The sequence below is a fragment of the Dendrobium catenatum genome, unplaced genomic scaffold (genome assembly GCF_001605985.2).
Source record: "Dendrobium catenatum unplaced genomic scaffold, ASM160598v2 fragScaff_scaffold_989, whole genome shotgun sequence".
Taxonomy (NCBI): Eukaryota; Viridiplantae; Streptophyta; class Magnoliopsida; order Asparagales; family Orchidaceae; genus Dendrobium; species Dendrobium catenatum.
The window spans coordinates 3,012,763-3,030,468 of NW_021319451.1; the positions used below are offsets into that span (position 1 = coordinate 3,012,763).

Genomic DNA, 17,706 nt, shown 5'->3' on the forward strand with positions numbered 1-17,706 from the left:
TTCAAACATTTATTTTATCATCTTTCCCTGTTTAGTGCATAATTTCCTACAACGGCCTTTACTCAATCAAACTTGAACCTAACCTAATTTCAAATGTTTCCTAACCTAAGAACAATCAAATTAAGCTTAGTTAGTTTTATTAATCCAACCCAATCCATCCCACCTAGCCCAAATAAAAGGCAAACTTTTTTTAATCAGTTACCAAAATGAGAATATTAATTTAGATCAATCTATCATTGGTTAAGAAAACCCCTAGGCTTCCCTAAACCCTAATCTAAAAATGATGAGGGTATTCTTGAGAATAAATAACCAAAATCTTCAATGAATATTGTTGATGATGTTGCAATTCTTTTATTTTCATCACTACTGCCACAAGATGGATTTCTCATTTATTACCTCTGCTTCGGTATAGATTTCCTATTCATCTCTCTTATTGGGATGAATTTTCTAGAAGAGGAATTTCATTAACTCATTAGTATAGCCAAGGTCCTCCAATTCTTCCTCTAGTAGAATTTCAACTCCTCAAAGTAAAGTTTCATGTAACTCAAGGATGCTATACCATATTTATGCTATCATCCTTATTTTCCATTTTCTTATTTGTTAGGGATAATATGATCATTTTTTTTTCATTTAGAAATACTTTTCTGATAAGATTATCATGCCCATAAGTTTATTAATACTATTATTATAAATAGAAAGCTTTAGACTGTAATTAGGCTAATAGATTAGTGAATTTACAAAAAGGCATTCATTTTAACAATTTTTTATTCACTCTAGCACTATTTCTATTAGTTGACATCCTAACATATTGCTACTTCATGTTCCTTCTCTTTACCTTCAATTTCCTTTAATTCGTTCTTCTAATCATATTAACCTTGTTCTTCTCTTTACCTCTTTGATTTTTGTACATTGTACTCCTCTCTTCACAACAAATCAAGGTGTTAACGTCCACCAAATCTCCTCCTCGATGGCTCTGCTCTTCACATGGTTGGCCCAGTTCAACATGATATGTTGCAAGTGGTCACTCGGATCAAGCCCTTTTCCAACATCTCTAAGATTGGATCCCATAACATAAAGAAAGGCAAATGCCAGTGAACTTAACACCGATAGTGCTGTGTGGATCTTGCAAACAAAGATCTATGATGAGGGAAGCACAAAGTCATGGCGGTTATGGAAATGTTTGGTTTTTACATAGGTTGCAGGGCAATGGGATGTTCAAGTGCATACGAAATTACGGATCATATAACAAGGTGATGCAAACTTGTAAATAACAAATAACACACTAACGAATGAATATCCTACAGAAACAACACATGGTAAATGACATCTCACTATTTCAAAAAATGCGCAAAGCATAAAAAGATACATAATTTATTAAAAATCCAATAATTTAAGATAAAAAGTATCCTATGAACAAAGAAAAACATAATTTCACATAAGTAAAACACAAAATTGTTAATTGCGCCATGAATAGAGATCAATATAAAAGATTAAAATATTGAAAATAAATTATTATGGCAACAAAAGAAATTAGATTGACAAACAAAATTATTATAAATATAGTAATACAACATACAAAAACAAAATGAAAAATATGGGAACTTAAGAACTTATAAAAAAAAGATGACCATAAATATTCTCACAAAGGAACTTATGCTCAAAGCATAATCAATTATTTGTTTACAAATCTGTATTCAAATTATAAAAAAAAAATCATCTATATAATCATCATCATAAAACTGAAATAACTTCATTTTCTTTATCATTATCAATACCTACATTATAATCTTCTCCCTCATTCATATTTTCTTCAACTTAATTTAAAAAAAAAATAAATTTCTTTAACACTGCCGTTGCCAGGTCCCAAGTCATGGATGAGAAAGGTGGAGGGTTGCGTTAGGTAGTCGACAGCCAGCGTAAAACTTGTCGAACAATAATGACATGAATCCTTTAAGAAATTGTGTTATTTTAATAGGACACAATGGAGAAAAAGGATTCATGTAGCCGACCCCACGTAGTGGGATAAAGGCTTGATGTTGTTGTTGTTGTTGTAACCTAAATAGCCTTGTCCTCATTACATCACCCATTTCGTGCAAAATAACATGCTTTAGCCGTGCTTTGTGCTATGCATTATAGCATAAGCTATTTTGCATATGTGCCTTGCCACATTGAGAGCCATATCATAGGTTGTGAGCACATGCTATTTTGCACAATCGAAAAGTATGAGGTGATAAAAAGTAACCAAAAATAGTGGCACAAAAACCAAAGAAGCAATGGGGAAAGATGGTAGGTTTCGTGAAAACAAATGTCAATAATAGAGTAAGAGAAGTTTTGAGACTAAATTAGTTGCGAGAATGATGACATATAAGAACAACTCCAATAATTTAGCAAGCATAGAGCATATAATGAAAAAGAGTCTGGATTAAAAAAAAAAAGAGTAATTGAACGACCAATGGAGCTATGTAAGGTTTGCCAGGCAAATGATGATGTTGATAAAAGTTGTGATGAAAATTGATGAAGAATTAGTTGGTGAATTGAGAAATTAGAACACAAAACAATTACATTTGATTGCACGATAAAAATAAGATTTTTTTTTTTAAGTAGGATAAGTTAAGGATCACACTAATATAATATTTGATGGAGGGCAGTTAGAAGAACAATGTGTGAACAAATATATATTGGAAATCAATCTAAGAAGAGATGGTAAAAACCAGGGATGGATAAAAGAAAAAAAAGGAATGTAATACTAAAAATTCGGTTGAAGCTATTCTTCCAGGCATTCATATTGATGAAGGCAAAGAATAATTAAAGAAACTTTCAGGCAACAACATATCCTTTGTAAGTTCATTAATCCACAAAACTATTTAAAACAAAAAACAGAAAAGAAAATTATTTAAATCTTAAATATTTTCCTTAACTAAAAAAAATAAGAATACACACATGCACGCATCTAGCTTTGAGCAGTTCAGCTTCAGAGAGCTCAATAAAAATATATATTAATAAACTAAAACAACTCCTGGTACCCCTTGAAAAACCACATCCATCTTTCCCTCTTGCACTTTTAAGTATGTTTCATATATCCATTGGATTAAGTGACTCTATAAATCATTTGAAAGGTTTATTAATCAATTGACTCAGGAGCTACAGATCACATGACACTCCACTACCCACTTCATCAACTATACTCCTTGCTCAAGTGACAAGAAAATCATCACTGTTGATGATTATCTTACTATAGTAGCATGCCAAGGAGACATACCCTTATCTCCCTCCCTCAATGTAAAAAATGTGCTCCACATACCTCGACTATCCACAAAACTAATCTTCATACAAAAACGTAACAATGACAATAATTGTCAGGTCTTATTTAACCCAGCTTATTGCTTATTTCAGGACTAGGGATCAGGGAAGAATATTGGACTTGCTAAGGAGAGAGATAGACTATAATACCTAGAAGAGCTGAACAGCTAAAATTATCAATAATGGTTATTTTATGTTATCCCTATTTGATAAAAAAATTGCTATTTGGCTTCACTATTTTAGATTAGGACATTCATCTTTTGATGTCTTAAGAAATATGTAGCCAAACATTTTTTACAAATGAATATTTTTATTACAAAACTTGTGAGTTAGCCGAGTATAAACGAGTTTCTTTTTCATAGTGATATCTGGGGACCTAAAAAATTCCTAAAATCTCAGGGGCCCAATGGTTTGTATCCTTCATTGATGACTGCACTCAAGTCTCTTGGATATTTCTCCTAAAAAACAAATCCGATGTTAGCACTATCCTCCTCATTTTTCATACCATGATCCAGAATCAATAAAAACACAAATATTTTGTTCCAACAATGCTAAAGATTGCTTTAACCATAACCTATCCTCTACTTTCAAAAGGAATGTATCATTCATGAGTCTTCTTGCATTCACATCCCACAACAAAATGGGATTGCAAAAATAGAAAATGGTCACCTTCTAGCATCCACTGGTGCACTTCTATTCCACCACAATGTACCCAAATCTTACTGGGGGGTAACTCTTCTGATTGTCACATATCTCATAAATCGGCTACCTTTAAAAACCTTAGGACCAGAAATACAAATGGGTATTCATCTTCTTTTTACCCAAAATTCCAAGCCCATAATAACTATACACTTATAATCTTTGGGTGCACAGCTTATGTTCACATTCACAACCAAAATAGAAGAAGATTAGATTCAAAAGCACTCAAATGTATCTTTGTTAGATATTCATCCACCTAGAAAGGTTAGAAGTATTATCATCTCTCCACTAAGAAAACTCTTGTATATGTTGACTTTACCTTTGATAAACAAAGATCCTATTTCATCAAACCTCATCTTCAGAGGGAAACTGAAATTGAGGAAAATAAGGAAACTGAGCTTGCCCCTCTTGATCTTCTAGCTCCACCTCAACCCAATCAACATAAAATAAAAGCCAAGAAAACTGAGGACAAAGCTATTATGAATAACAAGAGAATTGGGCAAGTGTATTCAAAACATACAAATTCAAACTATGCTTTAGAGCATATCCAAGAATCTGAACCGTCTTCAGAAATTGAGGTAAACACAAGTTCACCAAAAAAACTTCCCTTATATCCCATAACCAACTTTGTATCATTCCATAACTTCTCACCTTCACACAAAAAGTTTCTGGTTATACTAAATAATATTCATATTCTTAATAATATTTCTTAGGACTTATCTGATAAAAATTGAAAAAGTGCCGTGAAAAATGAAATGCAAGCCCTGGAAAAGAACAAACCTAGGAGATCACCGATCTACTAATAGGAAAAAAACCAATCGACTGCAAATATGTGTTCTCTGTTAACAATCCTGCTCTCACTAGCAGCTAATTACAACTTAAATCTGTAATAACTAGATGTCAAAAATGCACGGGGACTTAGAGGAAGAAATATTTATGGAGATTGCATCAAGATTCAAGGAGAAATTTGGGGGTAACATAGTGTGTAGATTAAAAAAGGCTTTATATGGACTAAAACAATCACCTAGAGCTTGGTTTGGAAGATTTTCAAAAGTCATGTTACTCAATAGTTATAGGCAGAGCCAAGGGGGCCATACATTATTCCTCAAACACTCAGACTCAGGGGAAGTCACAATTTTATTAGTTTATGTGGATGATATCATCTTGACTGGGAATGACGTAAAGGAGAAAGTGATTCTAAGGAAATGTATTGCGACGGATTTGAGATCAAAGATCTTAGTAGATTAAAATATTTCTTTGGAATTGAAGTGATCCACTCCAATAAAGGAACCTTTATTTCACAACAAAAATGCATTAACAATCTTCTTAAAGAAACATGCAAGCTATCTTGTAAACTAACACCAGTAGGGCCAAATCTCAAGTTAGGCGAAGCTAAAGAAAATATAAATATAGATAATGGAGCTTATTAGAGATTTGTGAGAAAATTGATCTACCTTTCCCACACCAAACTGGATATAGCATTTGTTGTAAGCATGGTCAGCCAGTTCATGCAAAATCCAAAGTAGACTCACATGCAACCTGTAGACAAAATACTACACTACCTTAAGGGACCTAAGTAAATGGATTCCCTTTATAATAGACTATGGAATAACCCCACAAGCATATAAAGATGCAGATTATGCAGGATCACCAGTAGATAGATGATTTACCTCACAATACTGCACATTCCTTGGAGGAAACCTTATTACATGGAGAAGCAAGAAACATAATGTAATGGCAATGCCTAGTGCGTAAGCAAAATACAAAACTGTCCTTAGGAATATGTGAGCTATTATGGAAAAAGAATATTCTAGAAGATAAGAATCAAGTGGGAAGAAATCATGAAACCACACTGTGACAACATAGCTCACAATCCGATTTAGCATGATAGCACCAAGCACATAGAAGTATACATACATTTCACGAAGGAGAAACTAGATAATGATCTTATATATATATATATATATATATATCATGTCTCATCAAAAGATCAGGTAGCAGATATTCTTATCAAGGGACTTGATAACTCTACTTTTCTGAGACTAATTATCATGAGAATGACATATCTGTATTCCTAGTTTGAGGGGGAGTGTTAAATCCCAACCGTCCCTTAGCATTTTGATGCCAAGACTAGGATGGGGATTCGAGTGAGGCTCACCTGGATTGAGCCCATCTCCTTCCATATTTAGGTGGCTGATTTAGGAAGGATTATATGAGAGCAATTATGTATGATTATGTAATTGTTTTTTTCTTTATTAATACATATTGTATATATCTATAAATAGGGATAGATTTGAGCAATAAAATTAAGCATTTTACCTCTCCAATTCCCTGAATTTCACCATAGTTCTCAATAGAAAAGATCAAAATGGTTAATAAGGTTCAAAGGCTATAGAGAATTAACAGAACCTATAATTTCCAAGATAAGCCATGAAAAAATTGGGGTTGGAGAATGAGGAGGATTATTGTACTCAACCAAAAGATATTCCATAAACTTAGACTTTTCTTATGCAGTAAAGAAATCAAAGAATTATCTTCTCCATTTACAACAACCTTCAATGATAAAAAAAATTATATCTTTTCAATTATGATATTTCTTGCTTTGTTTCAACCTCAAAAATCCAAATCTTATTAAGATGCATAAAAGCACATGGTTTATTCACACATCAGATAATTAAAAAATAAGTTCGTAATAAAATACCAAGTTGTTGACTATCTCTGATAGGCTTGAACATTTTGGTTGAAAATAAACTTGACCTCTAGTGCATGAAGCCCAACTTTGATCCCATCTGGTCCACACCACTTGGTCCTTAGCAAGCAGTCTCATAGCAAAAGGTTTTGTTTGGATTAAGCAATTTATATGGTTTGTGGCTCTCATGGGTCTTCAATTCCTTAAATCATGGCTAAGCAAGATTCTAAAGGTAGATGACTTCAAGTCTATCATAACAACTCCATGCGATTGAGTAAACTTATGGTGAATATAGTGAAAAGCCTCCGTTTGAGTGGGACTGATAGCAAAAATAGAAAGCTCTCATGTCAAGAGAATTGTCAAAGCACATAACAAGATGGTTTAGTGTCACATCAGATAATTAAAAAAAATATGTTAAAGTAGAAATACAAACTATTTAGCCACTTCACTCTCACTCATAGGTCTAAGCTTTTTGCTGAAAATGAGTTTGACCATTATTATATCTAGGCTAACATTAGTCCACATTGGTTCACACTCACTAATAAACCAATTATCCTTTCTAGTTAACTAGATCCCTGTTAAAACATTACATCCAAATAACATTGTTGGATGAAAGAAAACCATTTGTTATTCTAATACATTTCACATCAGATGTATTGAGATATTGTAACTCCTCTCTCCTATGATAACAATCATAATATTAAACAAGATCGAAGAAAAAGAATATGAGAGAAAAGCTGGACAAGCAAGCTTTCCTTTGTGATGTACTTTGTTTTCACGTCAAAGTAGCTACTTAAATCCTTTGTCATTGACTATCATATATATATGATAAATAATGATTTATGTTATATATACAACATAAATCTACAAATAATTATGAATTGAATTTCAAAACATAAGAGTCCATGCTATACGATAATTCAGGTTCAATTGGAGATGCAAAATTCATAACTTATTTGTTAGTAGCTGTACACAATTTCAAAGGGAAAGAAAAGGGATTTGAATCCATACCAGAAGCAATCAAGGATCTGAATTAAACCTTACTACAATTTTGTTCTGATAAAACATAAAAACAATACATATCATGTAAAATCAGAAGACACATGACAATAATTTGACAATATCTTTAGACTGATCAAACGCCAAAACAAAATTCATTAAGAAAACTTATTTCTGAATGATATGCAATAAAGTGTCAAAATAAGAAACATGAGTGATTACACAAAAGATGCAATCTTTTGACGGAGCATAATGTGATAGTAAAAGCTAAGAAAACGCACCAATTTCTAAACAACTTCTGCTTCTACAATCAGAGCAAAACAGAGAGAAACCGAGACTCAAATCTCAGCGCATGATAAGCAAGAACAGCTTGATCAATCATTATTCCTCCACAATAAGGTCAAGGGCAAAGGCAAAGACAAATGGTAAGCATCAATTTGCTCTATTTCTTATAACGAGCAACCTCTTGTTCGTTAGGAAAGAAGCCCATAAGACGACCAGCGGAGTTCTGGTAAGCATACATGAAGCCGCCCATAAGCCCGATAAGACCGCCGGTAACCATCGAGGGACCTCGGATGTTGGGCTTGATACCTTCGATATGCATTGAAGGTTAACAACAAAACCTAGCCCTAAGAAGAGAGGGAGAAAGCGAGAGAACAAAGAAGGAGAGGCGTACCAGAGAGGTAGCCTACGGTGACGGAGACGCCAGTAATGGTTGATAGGCGAAGGTAGTCGAGGGCGCTGAAATTGGCTACTGTCTTGGTGAAAGGAGGGTTTCGATCAATCACCGGGTACTCTGGCTTAGCCGATGCTGTAATATCCGTGTTCATTTTGTTCTCTCTCTCTCTCTCTTTCACTCACTCTTTCTTTGCTCCACCACCACCGCCGCCGCCGCCGACTCTCTTCCGGACGGTGCTACTTCTACCGCGCGACGCCCCAACCAGATGAGAGCTGAGCAAGATCTATCAAAATGGACGATCACAAAGCAAATGCAAGGCACGTGATTTAGGACTAATAAAATACCTCTGATTTAATAAGATATTTTTTTGATAATAAAATTCCATACTATAAAAATCATAAAGTTAATATTTTAGGTTTTAAATGTTATTTATTTATCTATTTGAATTCATTTTTCTTTTAAAAAAATTGTTCAATAAATAATTTTATTTTTTATTAAAATATGACATAATTCTACTTATATATTTCTTAAATATAATTAGGAGTTTATCTACTAAATTAAAGTCTAATTATCAATGAATTTGAATTGAGATAAGTCAAATTAAATTGGCAATCAAATGACACACTAAAGAGGTGAATTGATACTTATAAAAATATTATTTTGTATGGGAGATTTACATATGAAATCATCACGACGGGACGTAAAAGTCTCAAAAAGATATCATTGAGATGCGTTGGGAAGGGCAAGTCATAGACAAAGGACTGTGATGGGATTAAAAAGTCAAGATGGGATATTATTGGGAAGGGTTGGGATTGGATGAGGTTTGGGAGGGGATTCAAGAGATCAACGACCTGTGTTGCGGCAAAGGTGATCGGATCAGTGTCAATGAAAGAATGGTAATATAGAGGGTGATGAGGATGTTATTTTTTATGTTATTTGAAGTATTAGTTATTACTATATGAAGAACATAGGTGTTTAGAAGTCGGAAAGAGTTGCATGACTCATGAAGAAGGTGTTATATGAATATCATAATAAAATTATTAAAAAAATCTATATTTGTATTTTTAATTATTTTATTTATATTTAAAAATTTTATTTAACATTGCTATCAAATCATAATAAAATTATTTAAAAAATCTATATTTGTATTTTTAATTATTTTAAAAAGTTTTATTAAACATTGATATCAAATATGAATCATAATAGACAAAGACATCTAAGTAATCTAAACTTTATGTGTCACCTTTCTATGGATTCAAGAGCATTTCATTTAATGATTTCTTTATTAAGATGGTAATAGATTACTAAAATTTAATGAGTTACATGCAACTTTTATATTCTAATCAAGGTATTATATAGCCAATAATTTTCAAGGAAAAAAAATCAAATAAGAATATACACTCATTTTAAATTAAATTCAATAATTTTGATGATGATCTTCTTGATCAATTTTTGATCCGAATGTCCTCTCCTAAATTTTTTCTCGAATCTTTCAAGTGATTTGATTATCAACAAAATAAAACAAATGCTAGTATAGTAAGCTTTTGGCTATCATTTGCTATATAAAAAATTAATGTTGTGAATCCCTTAAGTAAAAAGAAACTAAAGTCTTAAAAATATCGATGCGCCTTTTAATATAATGGTTAGAATTTCGTTAAAGGAACTTCGTAGTTAAGCGTGCTCATCTCGAATAAATCATAAGATGAGTGACCTCCTAAGAAGTTACGCCAACAGAATAAAACCGTGAGGCTTTTAGACCAAAACGAACAATATCTCGTTAATTAAAAATTTGGACTATTACAAATATGATCACTTTAATTACATAAATAGTTAGCTTATATAATCAGCATAGGCTCCAGTGATGATTATTGATGATAATTTTTTTATTAATGAATATAATGTATTATTTTTTAATATCAAAATGGTCATATTATTTATTGACACAAACAACTTGCAAAATGGAGTTTGGAAGAGCTCATGCTAGCCCTAAAGAAATTAAGATCTATTTGGATGATCAATGAATTATATATGGGATTACTCGAGAAGAAATGATGTAGACTGTAAAAGGACCATTTAGATGACCTCCAATAGATCAACGGTATAGTTAGGCATTCTCCAGCCGTTCGGCAAACAGGCGAATGGAGAGCCTTAGATGTGCCAACCGAACTCCATTTTTGCCGGCATTCAGTCGCTTATGAACAGTGCGACGCCGACGCCAATATTGGCGTCACACTGTTCACTTTCGCCATTTCTTTCTCTCTACCGAACTCGGTCTGAGAAAGGCGCGAAAGAAACGATGATGATTTTGGGGCAAAATGGCGTTCCACTGGAGATGAATCACGGCACTTTTTGATTTTGCTGCATTTTGCAGTGAAAAATGAGAGTTTCGGTTGGAGATGCCCTTAAAGGCAACAGCCTCCCGAGGCTTGTATCACATGCTTATGTTAAAAAAAAAAGGTGGGAGGCACTTAGCCTAATTCTATGATTAAATTTGATAACATAATGTGTTCGAATTGAAGCGATTTAGTGTTATTGAAATCATTGTAAAATCATTTGAACTAGAAAATTTACATTATTCGGAGTTTGGATCCGAAATTATTTTTTAAGCAATCTTTTAAATGTTGGTTCAACTCTTTTTACGGCATTAGGATTTATGATTTATATTAAATATTATGCTTAATTAGGTATTGTTGTGTCCTGGAATATTTGCAGTAGTAGAGATATGGAGTTTAGCGTCTAAGTTTTGTACGAACATCCAACACATATAGTTAAGAGAGAGTCGTGCAAGAGTCATAAGAGACATGAAAAATCTTGAGAAGGAGAAAAATTGTGGGGTTTGGCCTAGTTAAAATGATGATAGTAGTGTTTATTATAGATATATTATAAATGAGACACTTCCTTGGGGGGAAGGCATTGGCTCGATATAATAAATATACATCATGTAAAGCACATTATATGGTGGGAGTTTGAAGAGTACTCTACTGATATGCAAGTTCTCCTCTAGAGAGTATTGATATGTTCGTTTGGTTGGAGATATCGTAGTCGGACAATAGTGGTTGGAGGGAATGTAGTCGACAAACGAAGGAGGTCAAATGGATCGTGGTCGGCGTGCAATAGAGGTTGGAGGGACGATAGTAGGTGGGTGATGGTCCTGTGATGGTCGGTGGACATGCAGCGGTCTGATGATGGTCGATAGAAGGGCGGTGCTCTAGTGATGGTTCGTGGATGAGTGATGGTTCGGCTACGGTCGACAAATGTTCGCCAGCTGTGCTCGGGTGATGTTGGCTGAATAGCTGTTTTTTAACCAAAAAAAAAGTTATAAAGTGCACATTATCCAAAATCCATGTACCCAAAGCTTCAAGTCTTATCAATTTGTTTCACAGAATTAAATATATTGTTGCATAGAAAAAATTAAGAGATAAAAATTGAATAACAATTGGCCTCAAAATTGGTCAAGTAAATTTAAGGTTTCATTATGAACGGCTTTTTTATTGTTTTATAAAGTCGCTGTTAAAAAAATAATTTTTTAAGTTATTATAAATAGTAGCTTTTGAGTATAAATTTCTTTTAAAAGTAGCGAAAAAATAATTGTCAAATAAAAATTATAATAGTGATTTAAAAAATAAACCAGTAAGAAAGTTTTCTCATGGGACTGCTTTCTAGCTGCTTTTTAAAACAACTTTCAGTAAAAAAAAATTTAGTTCAAAAAATTTTTGTGCCAAAAAACTATTTTAAAACTAATAAAAATTGTTCCTAAGGAAGCCTACAGCTTGTTTTGGACAGCTTTCAAAAAGCTGTTTTAAGAACCAGGTAGAAAGCCGCCCCTAAGCCTATGTTTGGGACAGCTTTTCAGTATTCTTAAAGCAGCTTATTAGTACAAATTTTTTAATTTTTGTACTAACAAACTGCTTTAAGAAGCAATAAGAAAGTTGTCCCAACGAAACTTAAATCTCCACCCTCACTCACATATTTTGATTTAACTTATTTCCTTAAGGTGTAGCTAGCCGAGCTTTCTATTTTCATAATTATAGTTATGTAACCGATTGTATTAATCCATTTCATTCATTATAATTGATTCATATAGATATAATTATTTTATAAATATTAGTAAATAAATAAATTATTCTACTGTGATAAGAGGAGCTTCTTAATTAGTGGTGTCAAAATCGGGTTTCGGGTCGAATATAGAACTGATCCGGATTCAATCGGATCGACCCTAACCCGATCCAGGTAGGTAAACACGCGCATTATGTGGTAGGACATGGATTTCAAGGCTCTATGATGAGAGTTAATTTCTGTCTTAGAAATAGAAATCAAAGTTAGGTTCGCACTTTAAAGGATTCACACTGACAAAACTTTGATAGAACTAATTAAGGATAAGTGGTATTTTTTATTTAAAATTTTAAATATCATGTGACTAAATTATAAAATTTAAATATTAAATATCCAAATAGAATAATCTTAGATATTATACATAAAAATTCTCCAAATTTTAAATAATATATTTTTTCTCATGCCCCATCTTATCCAATGAAAACGCTCAACACATTATGACCAGTTTTTAGAATGAATAACTGCTATCCCTTTATCATTAGCGATATATAATAATTAATCAAGAATAAAATTAATATATTTAGAACGTGTCTAACATGTCTGTCAAGTGGCAAGCTATCGGCGACGAAATTTCTGACGATTTCAAAGCACTAAAAGCAAAAGTCTCTCGTCTTCCTCAGTACTGTAATTAGAAAGAAATTAAGAAAGTTAGCTACGTGCGCACTTCACATTTCCCATCTCTTAGCCTGTTGACAATAGCTGCAAAGGGTCCTCCATCTTTGACAATGGGTAGGGCTGTTCCACAACAAAATAATGAAGGTAGTGGGTTGTTGGCTCTTTAATTCAAATTAACTTTGTGCAAAGTAAATTAAAAAAAATCACTAGGTGAGGGGGAGGACCTTGCCAAAAGTCGGAGGAATCTAAAGCTTCATTTGAGATAGTTTTTTACTATTAGTTTTTCACGATTTTTATTGATTTTTGTGCTGAAAAACTGCTTTTAAAAGCAATATTAAGAAAGTCATTCTTCGTTTGTGACGATTTTTTTAGAAAGTAGCTTTAAAAAGTAGTAAGAAAGCCGTCCCAACCGAAGCATAAGTTGGTGAAAATGGTGTGTTGCTGCTTGGTGAGATCCCATATATCATCTTCATTTGTAGATACTATGTCCTGACAGGGACTAGGAGGGGAATGGCGGTCAAAATCTTTTCCTCGTGAGATCAAGTTGCAACTTTTTCTTCATCTTTGAAGATTTTGTTAACCTATCAACGAAATACTATATTATATAAATAGTGAAATTTATGTTTTAAATATATAAAATTTATAATTTTAAATACTATATATGCAAATCTCCTAAAAGTTTATAATTAGAATCAAATTTGAATTAGAATATTTTGATCTTAATGTTCTTCTTAGTTTGTGATGCCAAGACTATAGTAGCCTCATATGCATAAATCACATGTCATGATCTCAACTATCTTAAAGAAAATTAGGAAGCCTAAATATTAGATTAGATATCTTAACAAATGATATTTAATTTGGTTGAAGTTTTTTGAAAACTAATAAATTTTTACTCAAAATAATAGCAATAGGGGCAACATCAACAAAATTTAGGGGAATTAACATAAAAATATAATGTATAATTTTTATATATTTATAAATCTAATAGCTAAAATTTATATTTATTTATATAACACCAAAATATTACATCATATCAAAAAATATTATTTTTCTTAAAATGAATAGTATAATTTCATTTATATATTTTTTGATTTGATTAAGATATACAAATATTATATTTAAATGTCATATATATGTAAATAGACAAAGAATTGTCGTATAAATGTAAATCTGAAAACTTTAATACTTTATATCATTATTTCCCACACCAACCACCTTCTCTCCCCCGCCTTATAAGAACCAATGACATCTCCTCATTTCTACCGCAAGCCGATCTTCTCCTTCCTCGTTCTTCTTTCTGTGCAAAGAGTGCTAAGCGTGTGATGGCTCAGGGAAGAGACAGTGCAGGAAAAGCCATGGCTTTTGGTCTCACTCTACTCTTTCTTATGCTTCTGCAAAGCGAGCTCGCCGAGTCCGCCATTTACACCGTCGGGAATCAAAATGGCTGGACCTTCAACTCCGCGGCCTGGACCAAAGGCAAGCGCTTTCGTGCCGGCGACGTCCTTAGTGAGCACATCTCGCATAATCATTCAGAAAGTTTTCTTCTTTTTCCTCATGCTAATCTGTTTCTTGTAATGGTATTATTGTAGTCTTTAAATACAGCCCATCGGTGCACAACGTGGTGGCCGTAAACGCAGCGGGCTACAATGCATGCACGACTCCTAAAGGTTCTAAAATCTACAAATCTGGGAACGATCGCATCACTCTCGTAAAGGGTCCTAACTACTTCATCTGCAACTTTCCTGCTCACTGCGAGTCAGGGATGAAGATGTTGGTGAACGCAGCATAAGTAAACTAAAGAAATCATGTAAGGCTTGACAGGGAAATGAAATTTTTACTTATTACAAGTGTTGCCATATATATATATAGGGAAATTAAGTAATGGCGTTGTATGTTTAAGAGAGTTGCTTACAGTTGCTTCTGAGTGAAAACCATAAATAAAGATGTTTTGAGTTTGCTTTGTTGTACTATATTTTCCTCCTTAGTATGTTAATAAGTTTGCTTGCTTCTTCTGTTGAAGAGCTTTGAGGGGTTTTGTGAAGTAGGCAGACGACGACAGTTCAGAAGAAGAAGAAGAAGAAGAAGAAGAAGAGGGAGTAGTGGTGGATGAGAGGATTAAAAAGTGGCATATTTAATAAGGATTAATTAATTCAGGGTTAATTACTTGTGTTTTACAATTACAAATGGTAATATATACTTAATTTTTGGTGATAACTTAAAATCCTTTTATAATGTTTGAGTAAAGGACTGGGCCTGTAACTCTCCAGCCTTTTAAGCTGCAGGTGGGGTCTGATCTCTGCATTTCTCATTAATTCAACATTAAATTAGATCTACAATGATAGTTTAAAGTAAGAAATTTTTTTTTTTTGGAAGAATTTGAAGTAAGAATCAAATTCAATAAATTTTTAAGAAAGTTAGGAGCACACGGTGCTCCTTGATTTTTAGTTAGAAGTTTCAGTTATCAATTAAGAGGTATTGAGTTAGAGTTTTACGTATGTGATGTGTGAGAGTTTATCTTAATTGTTCTACATACAACAATAACATCAAACATTTATCCCACTGTGGGGTCTGCTACATGAATCCTCTTTCTACTTTATGCCATGTTAAAATTTAAATTCTGATTTAAATTAATCTAATAAAGAAAGACAATTTCTAATATTTTTTAATCAAGTATTTTTAGTTATACCTCTGCCTTTTTAGTATAAGTCAAATTTAATACATGTATTTTCCTAATTAGGTCATCGGAAGGCAACTCTCTCTAATCTTATCTTCCACCGGAACTACTCCAGCCTCTAACTTTCTTAATTGGCCGAAAGGTCCTCACAAAAAAAAAAAAAAAAAAAGCTAGGAGAAATTAAATGAATACCAGATTGTGTGAAAGAGATAAGAAAAACAGTGTTTATCCAAAGGGTTTGTTTCATAGCACCCAGGATTTGATTTAAGCAGGATTTCATAAATCCTCTAAATTCGGATTTCAGAAATTTTGAGGGGCCTAAATCCTAAAAACTTTTTGGTAACATTCATGATAAATCCTATTAAATCTTGTGCGGATTCTTCTTCTCGAGTCAATGGATTTCGTAAATCTAGAAAAAAACATGATTTGAAAATCCGGGATTTAGCATGAAAAGGCGGAATTTTCTATCTACGGAGGCTTTCATTTGCGGTGAGATTTGATTTTGCATTTCAGGCGTTTGGCTGGAATTCGCTCAAATCGATCCGGCCTAAATTGAGAATGTCATAATCTGATATTGCGTATATTCGATGTCTTTATATCAACTGGGGATTCTTTAGTGATAGAACACCGATGAAAATATATGGCTTAGAATGGAGAAAAATCTGCAATACTGCATGCGAGATGAGATCTCATCTATTTTACTCTATCGATAATGGCAACTGTCATTCACTATTAACTAAAGACCCTTTGTACATAGTAAAATTAAGCCTACATGAGTTGTTTAATTGTCTTGGCTGCCTTCATACTAATGGCCAAGTGGCGATCAACAACAAGCTTTTGAGGTCATGGACAAAAAAGACTTGATGTATTGCGACATCCTCGGGATCATGCAGTACTTATCTAACACACAGGTGTCCGACACTGTTCCGATACGCGATGGATACGTTAAAAATGTGTCCGATTAAAAAATATTAAATACAAATTGGAGACACGTGTCTTAAATATTTAATGAAAATTTAAATATAATTTATTATGTTTAAAATTTTTATTTATTTAAAATAAAAAAATAATTTTCTTATTTCTTATCCACAACGTCAAATCAATCGTCGGTGCTCAATATCCCATTCATCGAATATTTTTATTTTCATTTCACTTTGGCGGATTTAGAATTTGGTTTTACAGCAATGTCCGTTGTCATCTCAACATCGACATCTGACTTTGTTGCAACATCGACATGCATTTCAAAACCATTTCCACATCAAAGTTTGACACTGTCTTGACATTGATGCTCAATGTTAGCAATTTCTACCCCCATAACCTGACAGTTCATGATCATTTTTGTCTGACGTATTCTTAACATCGACGACCAACGCTCTCTCAACATCAATGACAGACGCCCTCTTGACATTGACGCTCGATACTTACTACATAACATAGATGTCCACTCTCAACAACATTGTCATCTCCTCTCCCGATACCTCATATACGACATTGATTTTAGACTCTCAACATCCTAATATTAATCATTTTAAGCAAAAATTCTAGTCAAATAAATTATTATTTCTAAATCATTTTTAATATTATACTTATTTAATTTTTACACATATTTCTAAAATATAAATATTATAATACCTTGTCCAAATCGTGTATGTGTCATATATTTTCAATAATTGACATGTCCCATATCTGTGTCGTGTCGTATTCATATTGCTACGTCTCTATCTATGCATCTTAAGCTTGCACACCTGTATATTATTTTCCTTTATCTTCTGCAGGGTGTCAATGTGCTCTTTGATTACAAATAAATTTCATAAATAGATAAAGTTTGCTGCAAATAAGAGAGCAATGCCTCCGTTCGAACTAAAGATTAGTGTGACAAAAATGAAATATTTGAAGGATTCTTATAACAACAAAAATATATTTGCCATTCTCTAGTAA

The 17,706-nt window shown here is 33.0% G+C and overlaps 2 protein-coding genes across 2 annotated transcripts; one reads left to right on the forward strand and one right to left on the reverse strand.

Moving 5' to 3' along the window:
* Positions 1-7,717: 7,717 nt before the first annotated feature.
* On the reverse strand, positions 7,718-8,670 carry LOC110101025. Its single transcript, XM_020828791.2, has 2 exons — positions 8,364-8,670; positions 7,718-8,278 (listed from the first exon to the last, which is right to left on the reverse strand). Exons 1-2 carry the CDS (start codon positions 8,515-8,517, stop codon positions 8,130-8,132), a joined length of 303 nt encoding a protein of 100 aa, XP_020684450.1. The 5' UTR covers positions 8,518-8,670; the 3' UTR covers positions 7,718-8,129.
* Positions 8,671-14,375: 5,705 nt separating this feature from the next.
* LOC110101030 (basic blue protein) lies at positions 14,376-15,064 on the forward strand. Its single transcript, XM_020828797.2, has 2 exons — positions 14,376-14,600; positions 14,684-15,064. Exons 1-2 carry the CDS (start codon positions 14,417-14,419, stop codon positions 14,881-14,883), a joined length of 384 nt encoding a protein of 127 aa, XP_020684456.1. The 5' UTR covers positions 14,376-14,416; the 3' UTR covers positions 14,884-15,064.
* Positions 15,065-17,706: the final 2,642 nt, after the last annotated feature.

What these genes read in the sequence shown, in the direction of transcription:
- LOC110101030 (XM_020828797.2), top strand. Translation starts at nt 14,417, where the DNA reads ATGGCTCAGGGAAGAGACAGTGCAGGAAAAGCCATGGCTTTTGGTCTC. An exon ending in TCGTGCCGGCGACGTCCTTA is followed by an intron (nt 14,601 to 14,683) that starts GTGAGCACATCT and finishes GTATTATTGTAG; the next exon opens with TCTTTAAATACAGCCCATCG.
- LOC110101025 (XM_020828791.2), bottom strand. Translation starts at nt 8,517, where the DNA reads ATGAACACGGATATTACAGCATCGGCTAAGCCAGAGTACCCGGTGATT. An exon ending in CACCGTAGGCTACCTCTCTG is followed by an intron (nt 8,279 to 8,363) that starts GTACGCCTCTCC and finishes TGCATATCGAAG; the next exon opens with GTATCAAGCCCAACATCCGA.